At 33.9% G+C, this 24346-nt stretch overlaps 2 protein-coding genes across 2 annotated transcripts in view; one reads left to right on the forward strand and one right to left on the reverse strand.

Moving 5' to 3' along the window:
* LOC113397838 (uncharacterized) overlaps positions 1-24346 on the reverse strand; it is a 614853-nt gene that overhangs the window by 424300 nt on the left and 166207 nt on the right. The gene's annotated exons all lie outside the window — the stretch shown is intronic.
* Positions 1963-24346, forward strand: part of LOC113397808 (metabotropic glutamate receptor 2-like) — an 85441-nt gene continuing 63057 nt past the window's right edge. The window contains exons 1-5 of the mRNA XM_026636320.2: positions 1963-2636; positions 3137-3279; positions 5235-5321; positions 8228-8311; positions 15311-15455. Of these exons, the coding sequence (XP_026492105.2) occupies positions 2030-2636; positions 3137-3279; positions 5235-5321; positions 8228-8311; positions 15311-15455 (1066 nt within the window). The 5' untranslated portion in view covers positions 1963-2029. The remainder of the gene's footprint in view (positions 2637-3136; positions 3280-5234; positions 5322-8227; positions 8312-15310; positions 15456-24346) is intronic.

Genomic DNA, 24346 nt, shown 5'->3' on the forward strand with positions numbered 1-24346 from the left:
AACATCACATCCTCATTAAACATATATACTGTCTATCCCCTACCGTCTTTTATAACACCGATCAACATAATACCATACACGACTGGTCAAGAGCGATATGTCAAATCTTTGGCACTCAAGCCATAAAGTTATATGGGAGCCGAGGGACGGAGGCTGTTTTGCCAACAATGCTAACCAGTAAATTATTATTTTGAACGTGATAAAATACCAGTTCTCTCACAATTTATCTACACTGTGCATCTGACTTATACTAATCGCTATAAGCTAAGGGGTTCGAAGACTAGAACAATAATTCAAACCAATCTTAAGCTCTGAATTATTTCAAAATATTAGATATAAATCGTTACAAGAGAGTTATCTTTAGCTTCACTTAAATACGCCGTCTGACGTCTATATATATCACATCAACCTTAGTTCATTACTGGATACATTATAAATGTTACGGAAAAAAGTATTCTACTTAATGCTTCATTGGTCTATTGGTTAGCTAAGAGCTGCCTTGATCCCCGACCGGAGCATAGCACGGGAGGCGAGTAGCGGATGCGTCATATTGAAACGATCCCTTACCTTCTTCTATACGAACATGGCTATCTCATGGGTTATAATGGGTAAGAATGACAAAACACCTGGTCTCTCCCTCCTCAAAGGAATACCCTGCGTAAAAAAATGACTAGCTTATAAAGCCTTATATTTGATACAAAAATAAATATATATAAATACTTCGTGTTGTAAGAATATACGTGAAGTAACCACAGTACATAAGTTTTGTTTTGTAGGGTGTAAAACATGAATTTTAAGCATTTTTGTGGAAAAATTACGTTTACACTTCGTTATTTGGATTACAGATATTTAGAAGACGTTTTCAATTAACGTTTTGCACTTGTACTTGTTTATCTGTTTGTACTTTTTTATTACAATTTTATAAATAGACTTGCAAATGAGCCACCAAATGGTAACTGGTCACCAATAGTCATAAGCATTTGCACTGGAATATTAACTATTTCATACCGTCAATGCGCCAGCATCCTTGGAAATTAAGATGCTTATCCCATGTGCCTCTAATTACACCGCCTCACTTACCCTTCAAGCAGGAATACAACAATACAAACTATTGTCGTTAGGTGGTAGAGCATATAATGTGTGGTTGGTACTTACACTGATAGCCACTGAAGCCCTACTACGAAGTTAAAACCATTGTCCAATTTAATAGTCAATATTTAACACCTTAATATGTTCATAAAAAATCGGACGGGTAGCTGGTATTTTATTTAATATGTATTTTTATCCTAAAAATAAAAATATTCCCTAAAGATAATCATAAAACTGAATCTCCTCATCTCAAATTCACGGGAACGATTTCGCGGGCTCAGCTCCTGTATAATAAATATATAAAAATGTATAAGATTAGAGATCCTAATAAGGCTTGGTGAACTGCAGATAATACAGTATTATATATACATACGGTCGAATTTTCGTCTTCGTTTTAAAGCCATTTATAACAAATTACACCTTTCTTATGAGCCATAGATGACAAACATTTTGATGATTTTTCCAAGTTCTGTGTCAATTTTAATGGTATTTGAGTCTAGTATTGTCAAATTTTTCTTTGAAGCGTCCATGTAGGTAAATATTTGAATAAATATATATATATTATATAGAATGAATATTCGATTATTTTTAGAAAAAACATGTTTTAATTGATGAAAATTATGATGAACTCTACAAATATGTAAATAGATGTTTTTATTACCGAAACCAAAAACAAAAATAGAGTTATGCAAGAAAGCTTACATTAAATATTAATGAAAGCAGCATCAGCATTTTATAATGATATTCAAACCTTCAACTGCCTTTTGACAACGCTTGTAATATCAAATTAGACATAAGGATTTAATTATTTCCTCTTCGCAATTGAACGAAAGCAAAAACATAATTATAAATTTTTGTTTGTTTCAGTTCAAAATGAAACCGATTAATATAATTTGGAATTTTTTTTTACGAACAATGGTATGAGACGGATGATACGAACATGCGTCCCAGCCAGACCTGGTTGGCGACCACGACGCTGCTCCTCATTCTACAGCACTCAGAAATGAAGCACGGCACTCCATTATCCGAGGACTTCCAGCTCAACCCAAGCACTAGACACCACCATAGACACAGACACAAGCAAACAGAAGCTCCCTACCTTGAACCTTTAGTGGATAGAAAATTCAAATATTCTTTCTATGATCCCCTAGTTAGTTTCAGAGAGAAGACTTATTTAGACAGGAGTCTGATAGGCTATGATCTGATCGTCGACGATAGGCAAAATGATTGGTTGAACATGTCAAAAGACCAAATAAGTGAACTGAAGGATAAGAAGCATCAGCATTGGCCTATCAAGAGAGAAGCGGTGATAGAGGGGGACTTGGTGCTCGGAGGTCTCATGATGGTGCATGAAAGATCAGACAATAGGACTTGTGGTCCAGTTATGCCGCAAGGAGGGGTCCAGGCATTAGAAACAATGATGTACACGCTTGATATTATAAATCATAAGTTGAAACTCATTCCAGGAGTGACGATTGGTGCCCACGTCCTCGACGATTGTGATAGGGATACGTATGGATTGGAAATGGCAGTGGATTTTATAAAAGGTATTTTTTTAATATTAATTTAATTCTTTTAATCCCTTTTGATTTTATTGAAAAATATATGTTTTGTAAAATATCGCTCACCAAAAGACATGATATTTGTATGACTGAATCATTATTATATATTATAACCTTTAGGAAATTTTCACCAGCCTAGTATGACCATAAGATCCAAAGCTTAAAGTACCGTAAATATGCCGCTGCTCATCCTTGCCTTTAATGTCAAAGAGGCGGTTTTCGGTAGAATTTTATCCAACGCGTAAAAATCTTGGAAGGAAATTTCTTTTAAGGCGCGTACACAATAAATTATAAATACAAATTACTCACCTTGTAACTCAGCTTTGAAAACTCGGTTCCGCACATCACATCATATCAGACATAATTTTTCAGGGTCAAGTACTACTTTGTCGCAAATTTTGGCTATCAATTTAAATTTAGAATATAATTTTATGATCTACATTCAAATTTTAGTTGACTCTTGATCTAAAAGTATGTCTTTCAAGGTTCGATCAGTAACATTGATGATGCTGAATATGCTTGCAACGCGACGGCCATGAGGAAGGTGATCTCCGGTGTGGTGGGCGCTGCCTCTAGCGTTACCTCTGTTCAAGTTGCAAATCTACTGCGCCTGTTTAAAATACCTCAGGTAAAAAATATTTATTTAAAACACACTACTAATGAAATATACGATGCTTTGTGAAAAAACAATATGTTATAACGAGAAGTTAAAATCAAAATGAATACAAATCAATGAAAATAAAATCACCGGGCTATCTCTTTTTCCACCCATTTATTAATAAATTATTTAGCACACAATAGTTTTTTTTATTGATATATTTTGCAAGTCAATCAAAATTTAAATGAAAAAGTACTTTATTCAAATATACTTTATAAACAGTTTTAAATCGTTTAAAGGAACTTTATTAATCGTAAAGTTACCACCGGTTTGGAATGCAAATTGTACCGAAAGCAACCGGAAACTCAGTAGACACTCTTTTCCAACGTTTGAAATACAATATCATGTCAGTTACATGCAAATTAAATTTACATAATGTATCCTGCCTGAAAGTCAACACGTCTTAGCTCGATGCGTTGATATAAGTTTTATTTCTTCAGTTAGCCATTTCAAAAAAAACCTCCATGTGCCATGCCAGTACATTACGTCTAAAATAATGTATGTTAGTTAGTTTTATTTTCATAAAATTGTATACAGTGCATTACTAGTCTTTTCAATCGCGCTGACGTTTTGTACAAATGATTTACATATTAATATTGTATTAATGTCAATAAATTGAGTTATTCAAGAGCACGGAAGTTTCATTAATCCAGTGAGAATGTGATCAGAACAATTGTACAATGTTGACACATTACAAAATAACTTCAACAATGGCATTTTTTTATCGTAAATTGTAAACAGTTTAACTAAACACTAACATATTAAGTAATAATCTTCCATTTCAAAGTCAATAGAAAACAGAACATCGCTTAACTTGTAATGAAAAGTCAATCACAATGTTTTTAAATAAAATGAAGACATTGTAACAAACGATCGGCTAATGTCCGTTTGTTTCTCATCACGGCTAAATTTCATTCACAAACAGAACAGAACGTAGCCATTAAGTGCTCAGATATCCCCTGAATAGGCCCGAAGGCTTTCAACAAAAGAAAAAAATACGGTTATTTTATCTAAATCGCTTTGAATAACGATTCATTCCATTTATCCCAACCCTTGGAGATATCAGACGATGATGAATGGGCTCATAGCTATACTTTCATTATTAAAAACGATTAAACAATGGTCTATATTTTCTCATTCAGAAGCAAATTGAATTAAAGGAAACAGGAAAACCACGCGACGCCTCGGAAATTATACTTGAAGGCCCCTCGTGGTTTTGAGTATTTTTAATTAAAACTTTTGTTTTCTTTTATTTGGACGAATACCTTCATGACTTTTAAGAGTGATTTAATCTTGTTAAGAAAACATTCATTTGAAATTCAATTTGTTTATTTTGAATCGTGATCTGTTTAGCAATTGTTACAATTTGTGATAAATAAATTAAAATATCAGCCTGTTAATGTCCCACAGTCCCACTAAGGGGAAAATTTTGTTCCTAAAGAGAAGGTTTGGAGATTGTTCCACCATGCACTTGCCAGGGCTAGAACACGCTTCGAAATCTCACATCTTCTAGTTACTAAAAAGGAGAAATTCTATACAAATGGTCAACTCCAAGTCATCTTCTTGGGTGATTAACATTTAGAAATCTAGTCTTTTACTCATGGACGGGAGCCTTAATACCAATTTTCCTTTTTCTTAACATAAGAAATGACAATATACAAATTTTAATGATCTATTCATTTCACTTAGAAGATGACGAATTTTAATCTATCCTCTTTTAGTGGTCGCCTACAATCCATATTTTTAATTTTCTGTAAATGTTACAACATAAAAATATTGTTACGATGATATTACAATTGTCAACAAAGTCCGTGACATCGTTATATTTAATAAAATAACTAAAACAAGACAATCAATAGAAATAAAATCAATAGAAATTTAAGACGATATATTTGAGATATACATTGGTACCTTTTATTCAACAGGTCTCGTTCTTCTCAACATCCCCGGAACTGTCGAACAAGGCTCGCTTCGAGTACTTCACGAGGACCATTCCATCCGACTTGCATCAGGTAATTTTAATATGACTCGCTGTGACCATAATATGTTTAAGTATACAGACGGAAGATACGTATTCAAATGGGGGGCTGTTTAGCCGACTTAAAAATAGGATGATTATTGATTCAGTTGTATTGGTCGCTACACAGCCACTTAAATGTCAAGTCGCTCGAAATAGAAAATTTAACAACTTAAGGTATTATATTTATTTAATTAAAAATTTAAATTGTATATGCTTAAATTCGTAGTATGTCGTAGAAGAGATTACATTTATTATAATACATTTTATTATTATATTTTTATTAATGATTTGCATGCAATTAAAAACTATTTTTAATTACGATGAAGTAGAACTTCTCACGCGCGAGTTTTACATGCAAGTGTAATACGCAATGTGACCCAATTTCAATTTTTTTTTGTTGTAGGTGAGGCTTTTATTTGGTTTGGGCACAAAATTTAAGTTATAGATTTAAATACATTAAATAAATATTCAATCTGATATAAAACTGGATACAGTTTTTTATTTATTTATTGATAAGCATCATATTTTATTCGTATTATTTGTATTGATAGACGTGAATTCCACGCCAACGATCGGTTCCGATTAGCTTCCCTCAAATTATGTTTTTGATCTTTGGGATAGTTTTGATAATAATATAATTCTATTACATTATAATCTATAAATGATTCGAATATCTCATTTATATAGTGGTTAGTTTATTAGCAGATCTCCAAGGTTTAAATTCCGACCTCAGTCGAAACATTCGTTTTAACCTAAAGTCCGAAAGTGTATAATCACAACGTAAACTGCCTGATCTCTTCACAATTAGTATTTCCGACTCAACAGATTATTAAAGAAACAGAGTGTGCACATGCTGTGATATAAGGCCACAGATCCCGGGGTTCTCGGTTCAAATCTCAGATCGGACCGATAAAAAGTTATTAAGTTTTTCTGTCGAAAAATTCTCAGTAACAACTCGAAGTCTTGCAGTTTAAAATGTGTGACAAAATACTCCTGTGCCTCGGAAAAACGTACAGCCATTGGTCCTGCGTCTGAACTCTTTCGGGTCGTGTCGAACTTGCGATCCCATCGGATTATGAGAGTGACGGAATAGACAGTGTACCTGTGTTGGTGCACACACACATAAGTCCTGCGTAGTTGGCTGGTCTCCCATGAGATTTGGAGCCGTGACCGGAATAGACCGGTCGCTATCATCATGGCACGTGCATTTAGTCAGCAGGCCAGGCTCCCATGAAAATGGCCGCTGTTCATATGTATCACATAATACACTCCCCCCTAACTTTGATCCTAGTTGGAAAATATTTCCTCGTAATGTTTCATCATAATCTTTTCAGGCGCATACGCGTGATGTATGTTCGTGCTGAATAACATAAAGTTTAAAAAAACACGCTGCACCGAAAGTTAAATGTGATAGTAGCTGTCACAGTCTTAAAATTTAAAGCCTTAACTACATTACGTAATCTAATAGCTATAAAATATATACGTAATCTAAAGGCTAAGTAGAGGTAAAGGTTTAATCTTACTTTTTATTTTATTACTTTATCTATTTTTTGTTGAAAAAAATATGTATTATATCAGACAATATTTATTAATATCATTCTGTAATACTCGGAATCGGTTGTTTTAAAAAAAAAAACACTTGAAAATACACAATTACACTTTCTATTTTGTAATTGTGTTGCCTTTAAATCTATAGTTAGGAAAAATACATTTACCCATATTTATTTAATTTTCTTTTTGATAACATATAGACAAGCAACCTCACGTCATCGTAATCACGACTGCCCATTGTAATCAGCACCGTAAGAAGGTTCAAACTTGCGTCGCCAACCTTATCTGTAGTTACACTGGCTCACTCACTCTTCAAACCGGAACACAACGATACTAAGTATTGCTGCTTTAATTTCTGATTTATTGAAATTTTTTTTTCAGTATTGATAGTATTTTTCACAGTTAATAGTATGGTTTTACTGAGGAACCGTTCGTGATTGACGCATTAATTTCGTTGCTAAGGCTTGTACATACGATAGCGAGATGAAGATGGCAATTTGTATATAATTCAATTTAAAACAATCGATTGCGTTACATTTCATTATGGGGTTTGCTTTTTTATGTAATAGATTGGCGGACGAGCATATGGGCCATCCGATAGTAAGTGATCACCACCATCCATAGACAAAGACGCTTTAAAAAATATTAACCATTCCTCCAATATGCCACCAAATTTGGAAACTAAGATGTTCCTTATGCCTGTAGTTACACTGGCTCACTTACCCTTCACACTGGAACACAGCAATACTGAGTACTGTTGTTTGGCTGTAGAATATCTGATGAGTGGTCGCCTACCTAGACGAGCTTGCAGAAAATATACCACCAAGTATATTTCACAAATATTTATGACAATGTTTAATCGATTTATTAAAAACGAATACAAGATTATATTTAATAAATTTTATTGACAGTTTGTGAGATACAATATTCCAAAAACCTTGGATCTGTGAAGCTTTTGAACCAATAAATTCAATAGAACACATAGATAAGCTCAATTCTTTACAAAAACTTCGAAAATCCTTATCATTTGTATACAACAAAACTTAGCAAGATTAAGAAGCTTTCTCAAGATTTCTCAATGAAAACTTCTAAAGCTTAATCGCCCTTTTAGGGACTGAAAATGATAATAGAATACTTAGTCTAGATAATTTTTTCTTTTCAATTTTTGACGTTAAGATTTAAGCTAACGACCGTTTTAGAAAGCACGTAAGCTAGATAAAGTTATTTATTTATCTATTTACTACCTTTACAATCAATACTACCTGTACAATTATTTAAGTATGTATTTAAAAAAATATTTCTCAAAGCTATTGTTTAACGAAATTTGTTTGGTATAAAATTCTACAGGTGCGAGCAATGGTCGAGATTGTAAGGAAGCTGGGCTGGAGCTACGTGTCCATTATTTATGAAGAATCCAGCTATGGAATTAAGGTAAGTAACTCTATTAATAATTTGAAACAGTTTCAGGATGTTTACGACAAATATAGCAGGATACTATTTCTCACGCAAGAAACGATCATAATCAGCCTGTAAATTTCCCACTGCTGGGCTAAGGCCTCCTCTCCCGTTGAGGAGAAGGTATGGAGCATATTCCACCACGCTGCTCTAATGCGGATTGGTGGAATACACATGTGGAAGAATTTCGTTGAAATTAGACACATGCAGGTTTCCTCACGATGTTTTCCTTCACCGCCGAGCACGAGATGAATTATAAACAAATTAAGCACATGTAAATTCAGTGGTGCCTGCCTGGGTTTGAACCCGAAATCATCGGTTAAGATGCACGCGTTCTAACCACTGGGCCATCTCGGCTCGAAACGATCAAGTCATACTAATATTATATCGAATTGAAAATAAAATAGCCTGTAAGATCAAATCCGTAACTCAAGATGAAATGACAGAGACTGATATGCGACATTGACCCCAATAGTTATAAAATTTATGGAATACTCGAATCAAAATGCCGTATCACCATAATCGAATGTCAATATTCCACGAGTGAAATACGAAGTGAATCCTTACAGAATCATCTTGCTGTTAAAAGAAGTTACTAATTTAGATGAAAATATTAAATTATAAATATTCACATGGGAACTTTTCACTTAGGCGTATTAACTTTACAAATAATACGTTCAAGGAAGTTTCACTTTAAAAATGTCATACTTACAAAGAATAAACCAGCGGTCTTAATATTTGCACAATTTGAACGTATTATTTACTAAAAGAACATCCAAGTTCACTTTAAAAATCACCACATTATATATAGCAAGCACCACATAACCTTAAATTGAATACCAATTCGAGCCGAAGCGATTTCTTTCGCCTTTCACGTGAAATCTTAAATACTTTAAATACTAATTTATTTGCATTTAATGTTTCATACAAACGATATCGTCAACGTGTAATATATGTATGTAACATATAACATACATATATAATTGCATTTAACTAACATGACTGTATTTTTAGATGTTGAAAAAGAGTAACTACTGTGCTTCTTGCCGCTTGTTCTCGGTAGAATCTACATTCCGAACCGGTGGTAGCTTCACTTAATATAGTTTGTTAAATGACGATTCAAAAGTGCTTGTAAAAGCCTACTTGAATAAAGTATATTTTGATTTGATTTGATTTGGAATTTATCAAATATTGCTGTAAAGCATAATCTTTTAACACATCATAAAAAATTTTATAACAATCGACCATGTAAATAAAGCAACGTATAGAGAATCAAAATTTCAATAATCATTCTTCAAATAGCATTAGTAGGACATTCCTAATAATCGTATTATTCTTATTTAATCGCTATTCAGATATCATTAGTGAGATGTCACTAACAGCAAGGGGGTGACGAGAGGTCTAATTTATTTTTCGTCCAGAGAATCGGATAGCGATTCAATGAGGAAATGTTGCTTGCATTGTTGTTCCACGGAACCCATTTTTTAATTTAATTTGTATATAATTGTTATATCACTAATCATACTTTACTAAATTAAAACATCATTATACGCTGCAATTGAGTTGCATTATTATTGTGTTTTTATTTTTACAGGATTATAACTGTGGCGTTTATTTTCAAACATTTAGTCGTTTGATGTTTATGTTACTTTCAAATTTTAATATTTTATTTAAGCGTGTTGTAAATATATACAATAGTGTATTAAACTGAATGAGTACTTGTAATTTTGATTACTATGTTTTCGTGAATATGCCGATAGTGTATTAAATAAATAAATAAAACATCACTAAAGACGTGATCGTTCAAGTGCCAATAGTATCAATAAATACGACGTCGCTAGTAAAACATAATTAGTGAAACATCGACTCGAATATTATAATTATAAAGGTGAATTTATTTGTCACGTTGTAACTCTTCAACTGATCAACATTATTTTTCATACTCGTTATCAAGGGTACAGATAAGTATAAATGGTACCAAGCAGCTGCGAAAAACAAGTCATACAGTCCTCAAATAAGACTAGTAAATAATTATATTATTATTTTTTTTATAATGATCAATGAACAGTGCTAAATGATTAGAAACACTGAAATGTTGACCAAACAATTAATTCCTTTTATAGTATTACAGAACATTAATTTATAACGAGTACCTAAATATTAAACATACACCGAAATCAGTGCAACCAAATGTTTGCAAATCATTTTGAAGCCTCACGAATATTGTATTCGACTGACGTTAACCATCAACCAAATATGGTCTATTAATTTTCGAAAATAACTTTAAACAAATTTCGCCTTTAAAACATATAATATACGTGACATATTACCATGCACAGTCCATTAAATAAAACAATCAGGTCATGGAAATACATGCCATAACGTTAAAGATATAGATGATGTTTTACCGTGTCGGTATTTCGTATGTCTGCATCAGCGATTAACATTCGAATTGAAATGTAAAGCGTTTAACATCGAAATCGGGATGGATGGTCGAAATAAGCTGGTTAATCTGACCAATGTATGGGAAACTTTGTTTGGGGTATTACATTGATATGGTTACTTTATGTTAAATAGCTACAACTACATTTATTTTAAATAATGAATTACAATTCTTTGTAAAAAGTAAAAATGGTAATGTATATTGAATGCATATGATAAAATTACTTCGTAATACAGTCGGGTATCGTCAAAGGTACTCGACCTGGAGGAAATATGGGAGATGTAGAATAGGCAGATAAGCACGGGTCAAAGGGTCGATTATGTTTTTGACATTATAAAACCACAAGCTTCCTATGCGGTCATCAGAATTGTCCACCAGTGCAACCTTACTTAGAAGAGGTCACTCAACTCCATCCTGGCCACTGCCAGGGCAATTCAAAACTTTCCTCAGGGGGAGAGATAGAGAGTGCACCCATTTTTAGCTAAGCTATTTGAAGACACGCTTATACGCTTATGTTCCCACCTCCTGCCGTTTCCTTCCACACCAATAGAAGAAGATTCAGTCAGACGTGCTATGTCAATTAGAGAAGTACCAAGACCAACCATGAGTGTCATCTTTTTTGCTACAATTCATCATACCTAGCAAGCGATTCGGAAACGCACTACCGTAGTGCACCATAACGAGTTGAATGACCTGCAACATAGAAACAAGTCACCCTCTCAAACTGTGGCTGCCGTACAAGCTACTAAGAAAGTTTTAATCAACCCTCAGTTGAATACATAAGCGTCGTAACTGCTTGGACTTTGGAAACCAATATACCAGCAAGCAATATTACAGTACTTGTTATGTATGTATTACAGTAAAAGTAAGTCGGCACTGCTCGCAGCTCCGTAGTAATGTTCAGTCGAAGTTATTTTATCGTATCTTAAATGTATCAGATTGAGAAATATTGAAATTGTAAGGAAATGCTATTATGGATAACTTAGCTATTATTCGCCTCACAACTAAATTTACACAACACAATCAATCAACAATAGATGCTAACATTTATATCTATATATATGTATATTATATGTTTTATACATCTCATCGTTTACTCGGTATATAATCTATCGGATCCAACTATATAAAAATATTTTAGATAATTTATATACTCTTTAAAAAGTGTCAAAGCTGAGAACGCGTTGAAAGTAATAATGGCTAACTATTAGCCGGTGTGTACATGCACACTAATAAAATATAATGAAATTTCGCGAGTGTCGAGCGTAGTTTTCGTTCGCTTTTGTTTTAATTGTTTTGTAGAGCGTCACTATTGAAAAATATATACATATAAAATGTTTGCTGGTACAAAATGTAACGCAATATCTGCCGGTCTTACCTTCTTGGATTAACTCGATTCGCATACCCTATGTTACATACATAAAAATATGGAAATTTCATTAATTTTGTAATTATGAAAACATAACATTATTTAGTAGAGACGATAGAGAACTGCTGTTATATTATTATTTATTATCAAAATTATTTATTGTTTTGATTTGTTTAATTAATTTGTACAGAAGCTATTTTTAATTAATATTTATACAGAATTATAATTGGAATAATTTTGTGATGTGACATAAATTCTAATTGTAAAATATCTAAAAACAGTTTTCATTCCCGATTTATTGAAATGCTAATTTCGGTATTGATACTATTTTTCACAGTTAATAAAATAGTTTTACTGAGGAACCCTTCGTGACTGACGCATTAATTTCGTTGCTAAGGCTTGTACATACGACAGCGAGATGAAGATGGCAATTTGTGTATAATTCAATTTAAAACAATCGATTGCGTTACATTTCATTATGGGGTTTGCTTTTTTATGTAATTGGTTGGCGGACGAGCATATGGGCCATCCGATAGTAAGTGATCACCACCGCCCATAGACAAAGACGCTTTAAAAAATATTAACCATTCCTTACATCACCAATGCGCTACCAACTTTGGGAACTAAGATGTTCCTTGTGCCTGTAGTTACACTGGCTCACTCACGCTTCAAACCGGAACACAAAAATACTGAGTACTGTTGTTTGGCGGTAGAATACCTGATGAGTAAGCGGTACCTACCCAGACGGGCTTGCACAAAGCCCTACCACCTAGTAAATAATAATCCAGTAGATATCGTTGCTAGATACCTAAATATTTAATTAACTTTAATTGTATACAGCAATCAACTTTGCAGATTCTTCTCGGTAGAATCTAAATTAAGAAACTGAAAATTTAATACAAATACATATTTAAAAATAGAAACAGGTTGATTTTTTTTTATAAAATTGCAGATTAACAATAACGATTAAGTTTTCTAAAATTATAGATAATTTCTAAATATTAAATTCAATAAACTAATAAAAATGCAATGAAACCGAGCAATACGCAAACAGGTATTTAAAACTGACGCAAATAGTACCGCTTTAGCCAAATTACACGCATTGGATCCGACTAATCCTTCAATTTCAACAGGATTAATCAAATTCAATAACATATTGATTACTACCAATGCCAATAAAGGATCATGGGAGGAAATAATAGTTAACCTTTTTTTTAACCCGATGCCTTAGAATATTTGATAGCAATGAAATAAATTCTAGTTGGTTGATCTGATGTAAACTTAGATATTCAGCACCAAAAAGATAACGAAATGATGTACTATTGTTAACATTTACTTTACAACTAAAGCCGGAACATTTATTGAGTATATAAACAATTCATGGAGCTATAAATCCCAAAACAGTACCCTGAATAGAATTCATAATGCGGGTAACTCAGTGATATAAATTGGTTTACAATTCAAATCATTCAATTGTTTTGAATTACTCAAATATTTGGCATGAACTACCCGATAACGAAAAGGAACGTAAGTTTAATTATTTAAAAAAAAGACGTTTGGTAAAATGTCATCGTCGAAATTAACCAAAACCAGGGATTTGAGTGTGTTTTTCTCATTACATTCGTCCCGTCGACCTCCACAAAGACTTCGACATCGATTCGATCGCCAAGAACCTCAAAATACTCTATACGGTCTATTTTGAGAGAGCCAAACAGCACAACAATCCGTTGATAGCACGAGCATGTCAATACACCTCCTTCAGAGGAAGTCTGCCGAACAGAGTCAGGCATCCTATGCTTGTCCTGAACGACATCACCGCGTCATTCGTAGGGATAATACTACACACCCCACACCGACAACGTTTCCGCCGGCGGACACGATGTCCCAACTTAGTGAAGTCACGAAAGCGGTCGTGAAGTCAATCAATTCAATCTACTACGAACGGAAGTGCTCCCCAGTCCACCGACTATATTCTGAGCCGAGGTGCGATCTCATAGGAGACACCCACAGAACGAACGTCACTCGATCCCGAAAGGGCTCAAACTTCATGGCTGAGTCTAGTACTCGTCCCAACGCCCGGTGTCGCTGTGAAGGCTGGTAGGCCAACAACAAAACAACACACAATTTCAAAAAAAAGTTGAGTGTGAGTGTTACATGCAAATTTCCAAGTAAGGCACGGCGTCGGCGCCTCACCTGAACCACCCGCTGGGGCTGGCCGCCGCGCTCTTCCAAGAAGAGCAGATGCAGCACGTTGGACACTCATCGCGCTACCGTGTTTGTTTCTCGCATCGACCAACTGTCACTTTTTTTTCGAATTAAATATTTTATTGTAATCTTTACTAATTAAAGTTTAATAAATATTTTGGTGTTTTTAAATCCTCGAGCCGTAGCCTCCGTAATTTTCGTTGCCATCTAAGAAAAAATATGTGCAATTGACAATTTTTAAATAAGAAAAACATGACTCTGACAGAACATGAAATTCAAGCGAAAAGCTTAGTTTGATAATAATAGGCTTTCGCTACATTTTTCCATTTCAACTCGTCTACGAGTATTGCACACAAAATATAGAAGCTACTCGTTAGACGTCGACTGAAAATGACCCCTTTGTGATGTCATGTTACGACATCATCTCTTGAATTTTTGTTCAATTTCCCTGTGTTCCATTCTTTAACATTTTTCATTAATGCTAACAGCAAAAAGCACTGCTTTCTGCTTGACTTTTTTAGGTAAATAAGTTTAAACTGTTCTTATTTTGTTTGGAGTAACGAAATAAAATATCATAATTATATGCTGCTTCTATGGTAAATTAATAAAGTCAGTTTGTTGTAGGTACTGACTGTAACGCAATAGCAAACCATCTTTTGTTCCTAGTACTTACAATGTACACGATTGTAAAACAATTTAGCTTAGAATTTCTCAAAACCCGTATAAATAACAAACAACTTATGAATAAAAATAAATTAACGTTATAATTTCTAAGTGTCGACAAAAAAGAAAAAAATTTAATAAGTCATATCATTAAAAGAGCGAAAATGATTATTTGAGATAAAAAAAATAAGCAATTTTTTGGAAACATCTTATTGAAAAATCTTCTATTTTCTATGCAATCTGTTCATAAAAATGTTATACAATATTTATTTCCTAATATGTTATTTATCCACAGGCATTTGAAGAGTTAGAAGCGTTGCTTGCGAGAAACGGCATCTGCATAGCTGTAAAGGAAAAACTCGTGAAAGATTCTGGTGTGGCAGACGAGAGGGCTTACGATGATATCGTGCAGAAGCTGCTAACAAAGCCACGAGCTCGAGGTGAGTAAAGCCTTCCAAAAAATTAGGAGACCTTCGTTTAGTAATGTAATTTAAGTAATGTTAGAGGCAATTTTTTAACAGTTTACGTGAGTGGAAGTGCCTCAATGTAATGTCTATACATCATCATCATCAGCCCATATTCGTCCACTGCTGGACGTAGGCCTCTCCAAATGCACGCCACTGTGATCTTTCTTCGGTAAAAAGCACATCGTTAATGCGCCTCTAACCATGGGAACTAAAATGTTATATCCCTAGTTCCTGTAATTTAACTGGCTTTATATCAGAGCACAAAAATACAAAGTATTACTGTTTGGTAGAATATTTGTTCATTGGGGGAGTACTATAGACAGGCTCGCATACGTCCTAACCAATCAAGTATCAAGTAAACATTAGAAAATATTTTTGCGAATTTAAATGTTCAATGCGCTCCATCCCTTCTAATGCAAAAAGAATCGTTATTGCCGTCAGTACACCGAGAGAAACATAAATGATCATATAATGTATATTATTGACTTTAGTGAAGCGTGTTTTTAACTGTCCATATGCTATCTATTTCATTAAAGATTTCTAAACGCCGTGAAACGAGTCATCTTTAATATAATTACTAGCCATAAGACGTCATTAATAATTTAATACAGTGTAATATATCTTTGGACAAAGAGAGAAAAACTAACTTATCATTTTAAAAATTGTTTTCCAAGCCATTTGAAGAGACAAATGATGTGACTGGCTCTTCTCGCTCAGGGTCTATTTGCATCAACAATATATTCTGTCATCTATCAAACGAGAATAAAAGTAAATAGGAAATTGTATCAACTTAACTGACTTCAATTTATTTTACTTATTCGCGTGTTGTTCTAATTTTGAAATTTTAATATGGAATTATACAAAATGACCGATTACGTCTTTAATATAATATGTAACAGTTTAATAGTTTTTTTTTTTATTATTAAATTAAAAAGGTTTATAATGTTCACAATATATTTATGATAATATAATGTTTATACAGAAGAATATACAAAAATATTCCATAAAATCTGATATATATACTATTAATACAAGAAATAAGAATAAACTTGTAACCCGTACTTTTTGTTTGCTTACGGTACAGAGAACGTTTTTGGACAATGATATAAGCATATATAACAAGATACTGGGAAATATAATCAATTTACCATTTACTAAATTTAAGAAGTTTATTAAGACTCTTATTATTCATTAAGCCGAGATGGCCCAGTGGTTAGAACACGTACATCTTAACCGATGATTTCGAGTTCAAACCCAGGCAAGCACCACTGAATTTTCATGTGCTTAATTTGTGTTTATAATTCATCTCGTGCTCGGCGGTGAAGGAAAACATCGTGAGGAAACCTGCATGTGTCTAATTTCAACGAAATTCTGCCACATGTGTATTCCACCAACCCGCATTGGAGCAGCGTGGTGGAATATGCTCCATACCTTCTCCTCAAATGGAGAGCAAGCCTTAGCCCAGCAGTGGGAAATTTACAGGCTGCTTATGTATGTTATATGTTATTATTCATTAAAATAATACTTTTTAGAAAAAAACGCCTGGATTTAAGGTCGAGTTCCATCACAGGACACTAATTATTGTAAAAAAACAGCATTGTAAAACTGTTTACTTGAAAAGAGCAATTTTTTTTGCCGTTTCTACTCGCTGGAGGCTGCTTTCCGAAACGGTGGTAATATTGCAATATCGGCGATTCAAAAACGCTTCATTGTGAAGTTTACTTGAATAAAATTGATTTGATTTGATTTGATATCCCTCGTGCCTGTAGTTACACTGGCAGGGTAAGTGATTACTCTTCAAACTGGAACACTGATTATTGTTGCTCGGCGATAGAATATGTGCTGAGTATCTACCCAGATGGGCTTGCACAAAGCCTTACTAGCAAATAAACGTTCATGATTAGCAACAAAACCCCACCCATCACTTAGGCAGCGCCGTGAGTGGCTTTCGCCTATGATGGACAAGTTAAATATATTTTAAGTATAATTTAGAACACCTCATATACCATTTCCAAGAAACTTACTGCTCGTGGTACCAAATTCATAACTGAAATGCAAGCTTTTAAGTAATATCAATCAGTTCAATATAGTTTGGATTGAAGATATCTTAGCAATTGGATCCGAACTGATGATCTAGCATACTTAGAGTAAAGTCTGAGTTAAGCGTATATTTTATTACAAATCGAAGCCATTAATAAAAGCCATAAAACAAAAACTTTCAAAGATATTTATCAAAGTATTGAATGGATGGTGGATATGTAGCAGCTCAACTATTGGTGATTACTGCCCATATTTATTTTTTGCCTGAACAGATGTGATTGAAATATGGAGAAATAGATAGATAGATAGGCGGGATACTACTTACTGATTTGTAAAATGGACCAATGTGATATGGAATATTTAGATAAACGTCAAACGATTATCTAACACCCGCCCAAACACAGTACTAATTGTTGCATGGTTAATGGTTCCATTCTTACAATTTCCATCAATCTTGAATACGGAGTCCTAATTTTAATTTCGGCTGAAACATTAAAATCTGCAAAACGGATCTAAATGAAATTTGGCAGAGGTTGATTATAGTCTAGAAAAGCATAGGGGATTACTTTTTATCCTAGAAAATGTAAGTAACATCTGCAGAAACCCAAGGGGGGTTTCTGCAGATGTTACTTACTCGTGCAAAATCGGGATGTGCCAATAGTAGGTTATAATTTCCTTTTTATGGTATAGATTGAGCATATGGGCCACCTGATGCTAAGTGGTCACCACCTTATATCGCCAATGAGCCACCAACCTTGGGAACTCATTCACCCTTCAAACCGGAACACAACAATACTGAGTACTGTTGTTTAGCGGTAGAACATCTGATTAGTGTGTGGTACCTACCCAGACGGGCTTGCACAAAGCCCTACCACCAAGTGAAGTATATAATTCTCAAAACACATTAATATGAAAAGTATTATCGAAAAGCACATCGATACAAAGCTTCTATACATTGAATACGGATAAATAACAGCGCGTCGGTGCCCAGATGGTAGATGCGTGAGACAATTTTTCGCTAAAGTGGTTAAACAGATTGGATAGGCGCTCGTCAATAAACGATGATTGCCATTTAGCAACGAAGCGAGTGCGTTTTGTTCTTATCGCGTTGGCCCTTTTACTTTCCAGCGGTTCTTAGTAAATTAACTGTGATATGTATAATAAATAACGTTATACTCGTGTCTTTACGTTCTTAGGAAAATTGTATTAGCGCTGTTTTGTATTAAAAGTAATGTAACCGTATGGGCCTGTAAATATGCCACTGCTGGGCTAAGGCCTCCTCTCTGTTTTGAGGAGAAAGTTTGGAGCTAATTCCACCATGCTGCTCCTATACTGATTGATGGCAGAATTTCATTGAAATTAGACACATGCAGGTTTCTTCACGGCGCTTTCCTTCACCGTCGAGCACAAATTAAGCACAATAAAATTCGGAGGTGCTTAACTGGGTTTGAAACCCGCAATCATCGGTTAAGAGGCACACGTCCTAACCAGTGGGTCATCTCGGCTCCTGTCCTATAACTTTACTATAAACACCAAAGTAAAGTAACATCCCTCGTTGAACAGGAGGTCTTAGAATGAAACCATGACGGTGCTTCATTGCTTTCTGATAAAAATCTGACATTATACTAAAATATTTTTGGACAAGTGCAAGTTATTTGATAATATATACACGTACTAAACATAACACAATTAGCCAAAATACCCTTAGAGGTTACCTTTATTTGCTTCCTTCCTTTTTATTAAACCACAATTTTAAATAGGCATCCAAGTTATTAAAATATGTTTAAATAATAATTGTTTGTGTTCGTGTGCCCTGGTACGTTTCCAACAAAGTTAACATTTTCATATAGACATATCATTATAGATCGGTTGCCATTTGCCATAGAACGTATAAAAAAAGTCACTTTCTTATCTGACATAAGATTTTCGAGGGCCAAGAACACGGAATAATATAACAAAACTTTTTTTTTAAATAGCAGATACAATTATTTTTGGATACCCTCAAAATAGATGATAATATATACTTCATGACCTCATTGACGTCTGGAAATGGAATTTTTGTCCCCTTGACTCTATTACTAACCCAACTTACCAAGACCGAATATACCTTACTTAGGGCTAAATCTTAATTAAAGGTTGGTTAAGCAATCAATTCGGACCCGTATTTGTGTGCGATCCGCAACTTTTCTCCTCTCTACCGGAAAGTATTTTGTAAAAACATCACAACTTTTAGATTCATTTCCTTATATATTTCGTTGATTACTTTTAGTATTACTTATATGACATTTTAGGTTTCAATAATATACTTTTATTTATAAACAAATATTAGAATTATTTCACAAGTACTTATAAAAAAAAAGAGCCGAGATGGGATTGGTTAGAACGCGTGCCTCTTAACCGATATTTTCGGGTTGAAACCCTGGCAAGCACCACTGAATTTTCATGTGCTTATTTTGTGTTTATAATTCACCTTGTGCTCAGCGATGAAGGAAAACATCGTGAGGAAACCTGCATGTGTCTAATTTCAACGAAATTCTGCCATGTGTATTCCACCAACCCGCATTGGAGCAGCGTGGTGAAATATGCTCCAAACCTTCTCCTCGAAGGGAGAGGATGCCATAGCCCAGTAGTGGGAAATTTACAGGCTGTTTATGTTATGTTACTTATAAAAAAACCACTGACCACCATATTATCACCTTAAACTTCGTAGTGTACTTATTTCTGATTTGTTACATATTAAAGTAGTGCAATCCAAACGTCTGAACTAAAACTGTTAAAGTGTTTTAACACAAACGTGTTTTTGTTTCACTGGATGACTTATAATACTGATAACTTTCTTTGACTTACGCTCGAAGCATCTTTATTCGCAGCCCGCTCTAAAATTATTTTAGAATATCTGAATCCTTATAGCTCCGAAAAGTGTTCCGGTACCTCAAGTCACATTCACATTGAATGCGATGACGCATAATCGACACTCACTGCGTGCGTTTGCCAAGATTATCAGATCTCAAGGATCCTCAATATAATATCTGATACTACAATCAATGCATAGTTTTACTACTAAATCAAGGAAGTATCTTCCAATACTAGCTTTTCGGTTTTCTCAGCGATATCTGACATCTGATGGGCTTAATACAGACCGTTTTGGTCAATTGCCAAAGCGAGGCTTGTATTTTATGGTTGTTGCAGAACAGTGCGTTCTATACGATTCCTATTTGATTTGAGCGATTTTTTTCCTTGCCTCATCATTATTTTTTTCATAGCAGAATGTTTAATATTCTCTATTATTTCTGTTATATTCCAGATTGGTAAACGAACTTCATAGTATTTAAACTTGGTAGGGCTTTGTGCAAGCCTGTCTGGTTAGGTACCATCCACTGATTAAATATTTTACCACCAAACAGCAATACTAAGTACTGTCGTGTTCTAGATTGAAGGGTAAGTAAACCAGTGCAAATACAGGCACATGGGTCTTAACATCTTAGTTCCCAAGGTTCGTGGCGCATTGGTGATACGTCATTGTTACAGTACCAATGTCTATGGGTGATGGTGACGCCCTACCATCGCGTAGCCAATTTGCCTGACAGCGTGATAAAATTATAGAAACTAAATGAATTAATATATTACTAATTACGATGCGTGCCCATTTATTACTCTCCATGTGAGGACTTTCAAACCACCCCTTGGACATATATATATGTTATGAGCAAAGTTAGTGTCCAGAGTACACTTTACCCATAACTTCTTGTATGTCATGAAAAATTATTATTGCGCAGGTTACAATTGGGAAAACTTTTGTGTTATATTTGATTTTTCTGACATAATGAGATAAAACTTTTAAAACAACATAGGTATGATTTATTTCAGCCAGATTGTGATGCGTGTACTAGTCACCTGAGCAATTCTTCTATGGTAGCCTGAAAGAGTACGCTTTTTTTACGATAAGGTAGCGTTTTGTAGCAACTATTATTTGTAAATTGTTTTAATGGCATGTCATAATTTTTATTATTAATATTATTATATTGAAAAACAATTAAATATAATTAAGACAAACTTTAATTGTTTCCTAAGCAAGTTCCACTACAAATTAATAACACATAGAAATTTTACACTAACAAAAATTTGAATTTGTTATAGGCATAGCGGTTTTCAATCAAAAGCTTTTTATCAGCGGGCTATTCAGCGCTATTCAGTATAGGACGGCTATTCAATGGGGTGCTCCGGAGCGGTAATTGGATGTTGCTTCGAACCAAATATTCAATATCAGGGCAGTAAAATATGATAGTTTTAATCAGAGCTGCTTTAAAAAATATCTACATGTTCCAATAAATATTCTTTTGTCGTATAATGGCACGACTCCATGAAATTTATATTTATTGAACATTTCTCCGAATTTCTGAAGTACACTTTCATTACATTTTCAGAAATATGATCAAGATCAGAAATATTAGACTCATTCGGATAAATACATACCATACTAAATAATACTACATAAAGAGCTTAGTATAAAGGTACTTGAGCCTCAAAGTTTCATTGAGAAATAAATTTAAAGGAATTAAAATATTGACTGTCGCTTCGCAATAATATATTATATTTAACGACGTGATGTATGTTCGTAAAAATGTGTTAGATATTAAATAATTTACAAAAGTCAGTTCCTACTTAATTTCATCCAACGATGATAGTGATCGTTTCGTTTTTATGGTGATTGGTATATGTTTGTTTGTCCAATAAAGCTTTATTATTTGCTACTAAGAAATTGACTTGCTTTGTGCAAGCTGGTCTGGGAAGATCACTTATTCTGCCTCTAATTATGAATATTCTTTGAATACTATAATATACATACATAGAAGAAACGACTTACCCTTCTCATCGTGTCAGTCTGTTTTGCCAGTTTAAAAAAAAACAAATATTAAAAAAAAAAAAAAAACTAATTAACCACAAAGTACAGGTAACAAGGTAAGGTTGTAATAAAATTTAAAATAGCATAAGTTTTAAACGAGAAATCAATAAAAACTCCACGCCAGACACTGGTTTACATTTCAGAAAGAACATAAAAAAGTTTTCAGTGTGGTTGAATAAAATCTAAAAGTCTTCACTTGAAAGGGACAATTTACAAGAGTTATTAACTGAATTACATTCTAAAATTATAAGAGAATTTATCTTAAAGCACTTACAGTTAAGCTATGGCGGGTTGGTAGTAAATAAAACAACCGCTGGTCCAAAAAATCCGCTCTTTGTATCTTATCTGCCGTTACATAAATTCACATAACCTTTTTGTCTCCAAGTTGATATTTATCAAGTTTATTTATTTCTAAATGTTTTATTTCGCGTAAACGATGACACCAAAATTATGTTAATAATTTATAAGTTACTAGAAGTGCATATATTGTTATTATAATCTTTATATATTTTACATTACTTAATATTTACAACTATTTACTTAGTTTTTAAAAATAATAGTATTTAAAATAGAAAGCAGGTACAATGTCATGATGTAAACAATGCTATCTCTGATATTATATAGTACATTGGTTTAGCGTAAATAATCTTAGGCTAAATAATAAAAAAACAAAAATTGTAAACTTTAGTAAACCTAATGTGCAAAATGTAAAAGTTGGTGCACTTATCAATGGGGAATCGATAGATTCAGTTGAGTCAGCTGAATTTCTTGGCCTTATTGTTGATGCCAAGTTGCGATGGGTCCCCCATATTAACGGATTGGCGAGTAGACTGAGTTCTGCGGCATTTGCGATGTAAAAAAATTAGATTATCTTCCGGTATTATGCTTTGGGGTAACGCAGCCGCTATCCATACTATATTTGTCCTACCTACTAATCTATAACCTAGGAGCCAAAGAATCATTAAGGTACAAATTTAAAGAAATCAATATATTAACTGTTGCTTCTCAGTATATATTCTGTAATATTATGTGTGTATGGAAAAATATTAATGATTTTATGAGAAAATGTGATTCTCATAGCATTGGTACAAGAATAAAACACAAACTTGTTACTCGACTGCATTAACATTACATTAACATTAACAGCCTGTAAATTTACCACTGCTGGGCTAAGGCCTCCCCTCACTTTGAGGAGAAGGTTTGGAGCATATTCCATCACGCTAGTCCAATGCGGCTTGGTGGAATACACATGTGGCAGAATTTCTTTGAAAGACACATGCAGGTTTCCTCACGATGTTTTTCTTCACCGCCGAGTACGAAATGAATCGCAAACACAAATTAAGCACATGAAAATTCATTGGTGCTTGCCCGGGTTTGAACCCGAAATCATCGGTTAAGATGCACGCGTTCTAACCACTGGGCCATCTCGACTGCATAGAGTCAATAACTCTTTTGTGGGGCAATGTATACGGTTTTACAACAGGATCCCAGAAAGCGTTAAAAATGCCTCTGTTACCAAATTAAAAAAAATTGTTACGGAACGCTTGTGTTCGAATGGTTACTATACAATTAGTGAGTTAATGATTGATAGCACACCGTAGGAATGAAACGATCGCCTCGTGGCTATTTGTATTCATATTCAATGTATGTATTTAATTAGATTGACAAAAAAATAAGACCTGCTGAGTTTGTTTCGCCGGTTCTTCTCAGGTCAGGATATATTCTTTTCTGAACCGGTGGTAGTGTTCAATTTGACTTTCAATAAGCAAGTGTAATGCTTCCATATTGAATAAAGTAATTTGAGTTTGTGTTTGAATTTGTAAAGCATAGATTGATTTTGAAAAGCATAGATCAATAAAAACTCGGTGGTGATTGGGCCGTGTTTGATTCCGTAATATTTTATAGATTTAAATCTTCTAAC

The sequence above is a fragment of the Vanessa tameamea genome, chromosome 13, assembly GCF_037043105.1.
Source record: "Vanessa tameamea isolate UH-Manoa-2023 chromosome 13, ilVanTame1 primary haplotype, whole genome shotgun sequence".
NCBI lineage: Eukaryota > Metazoa > Arthropoda > Insecta > Lepidoptera > Nymphalidae > Vanessa > Vanessa tameamea.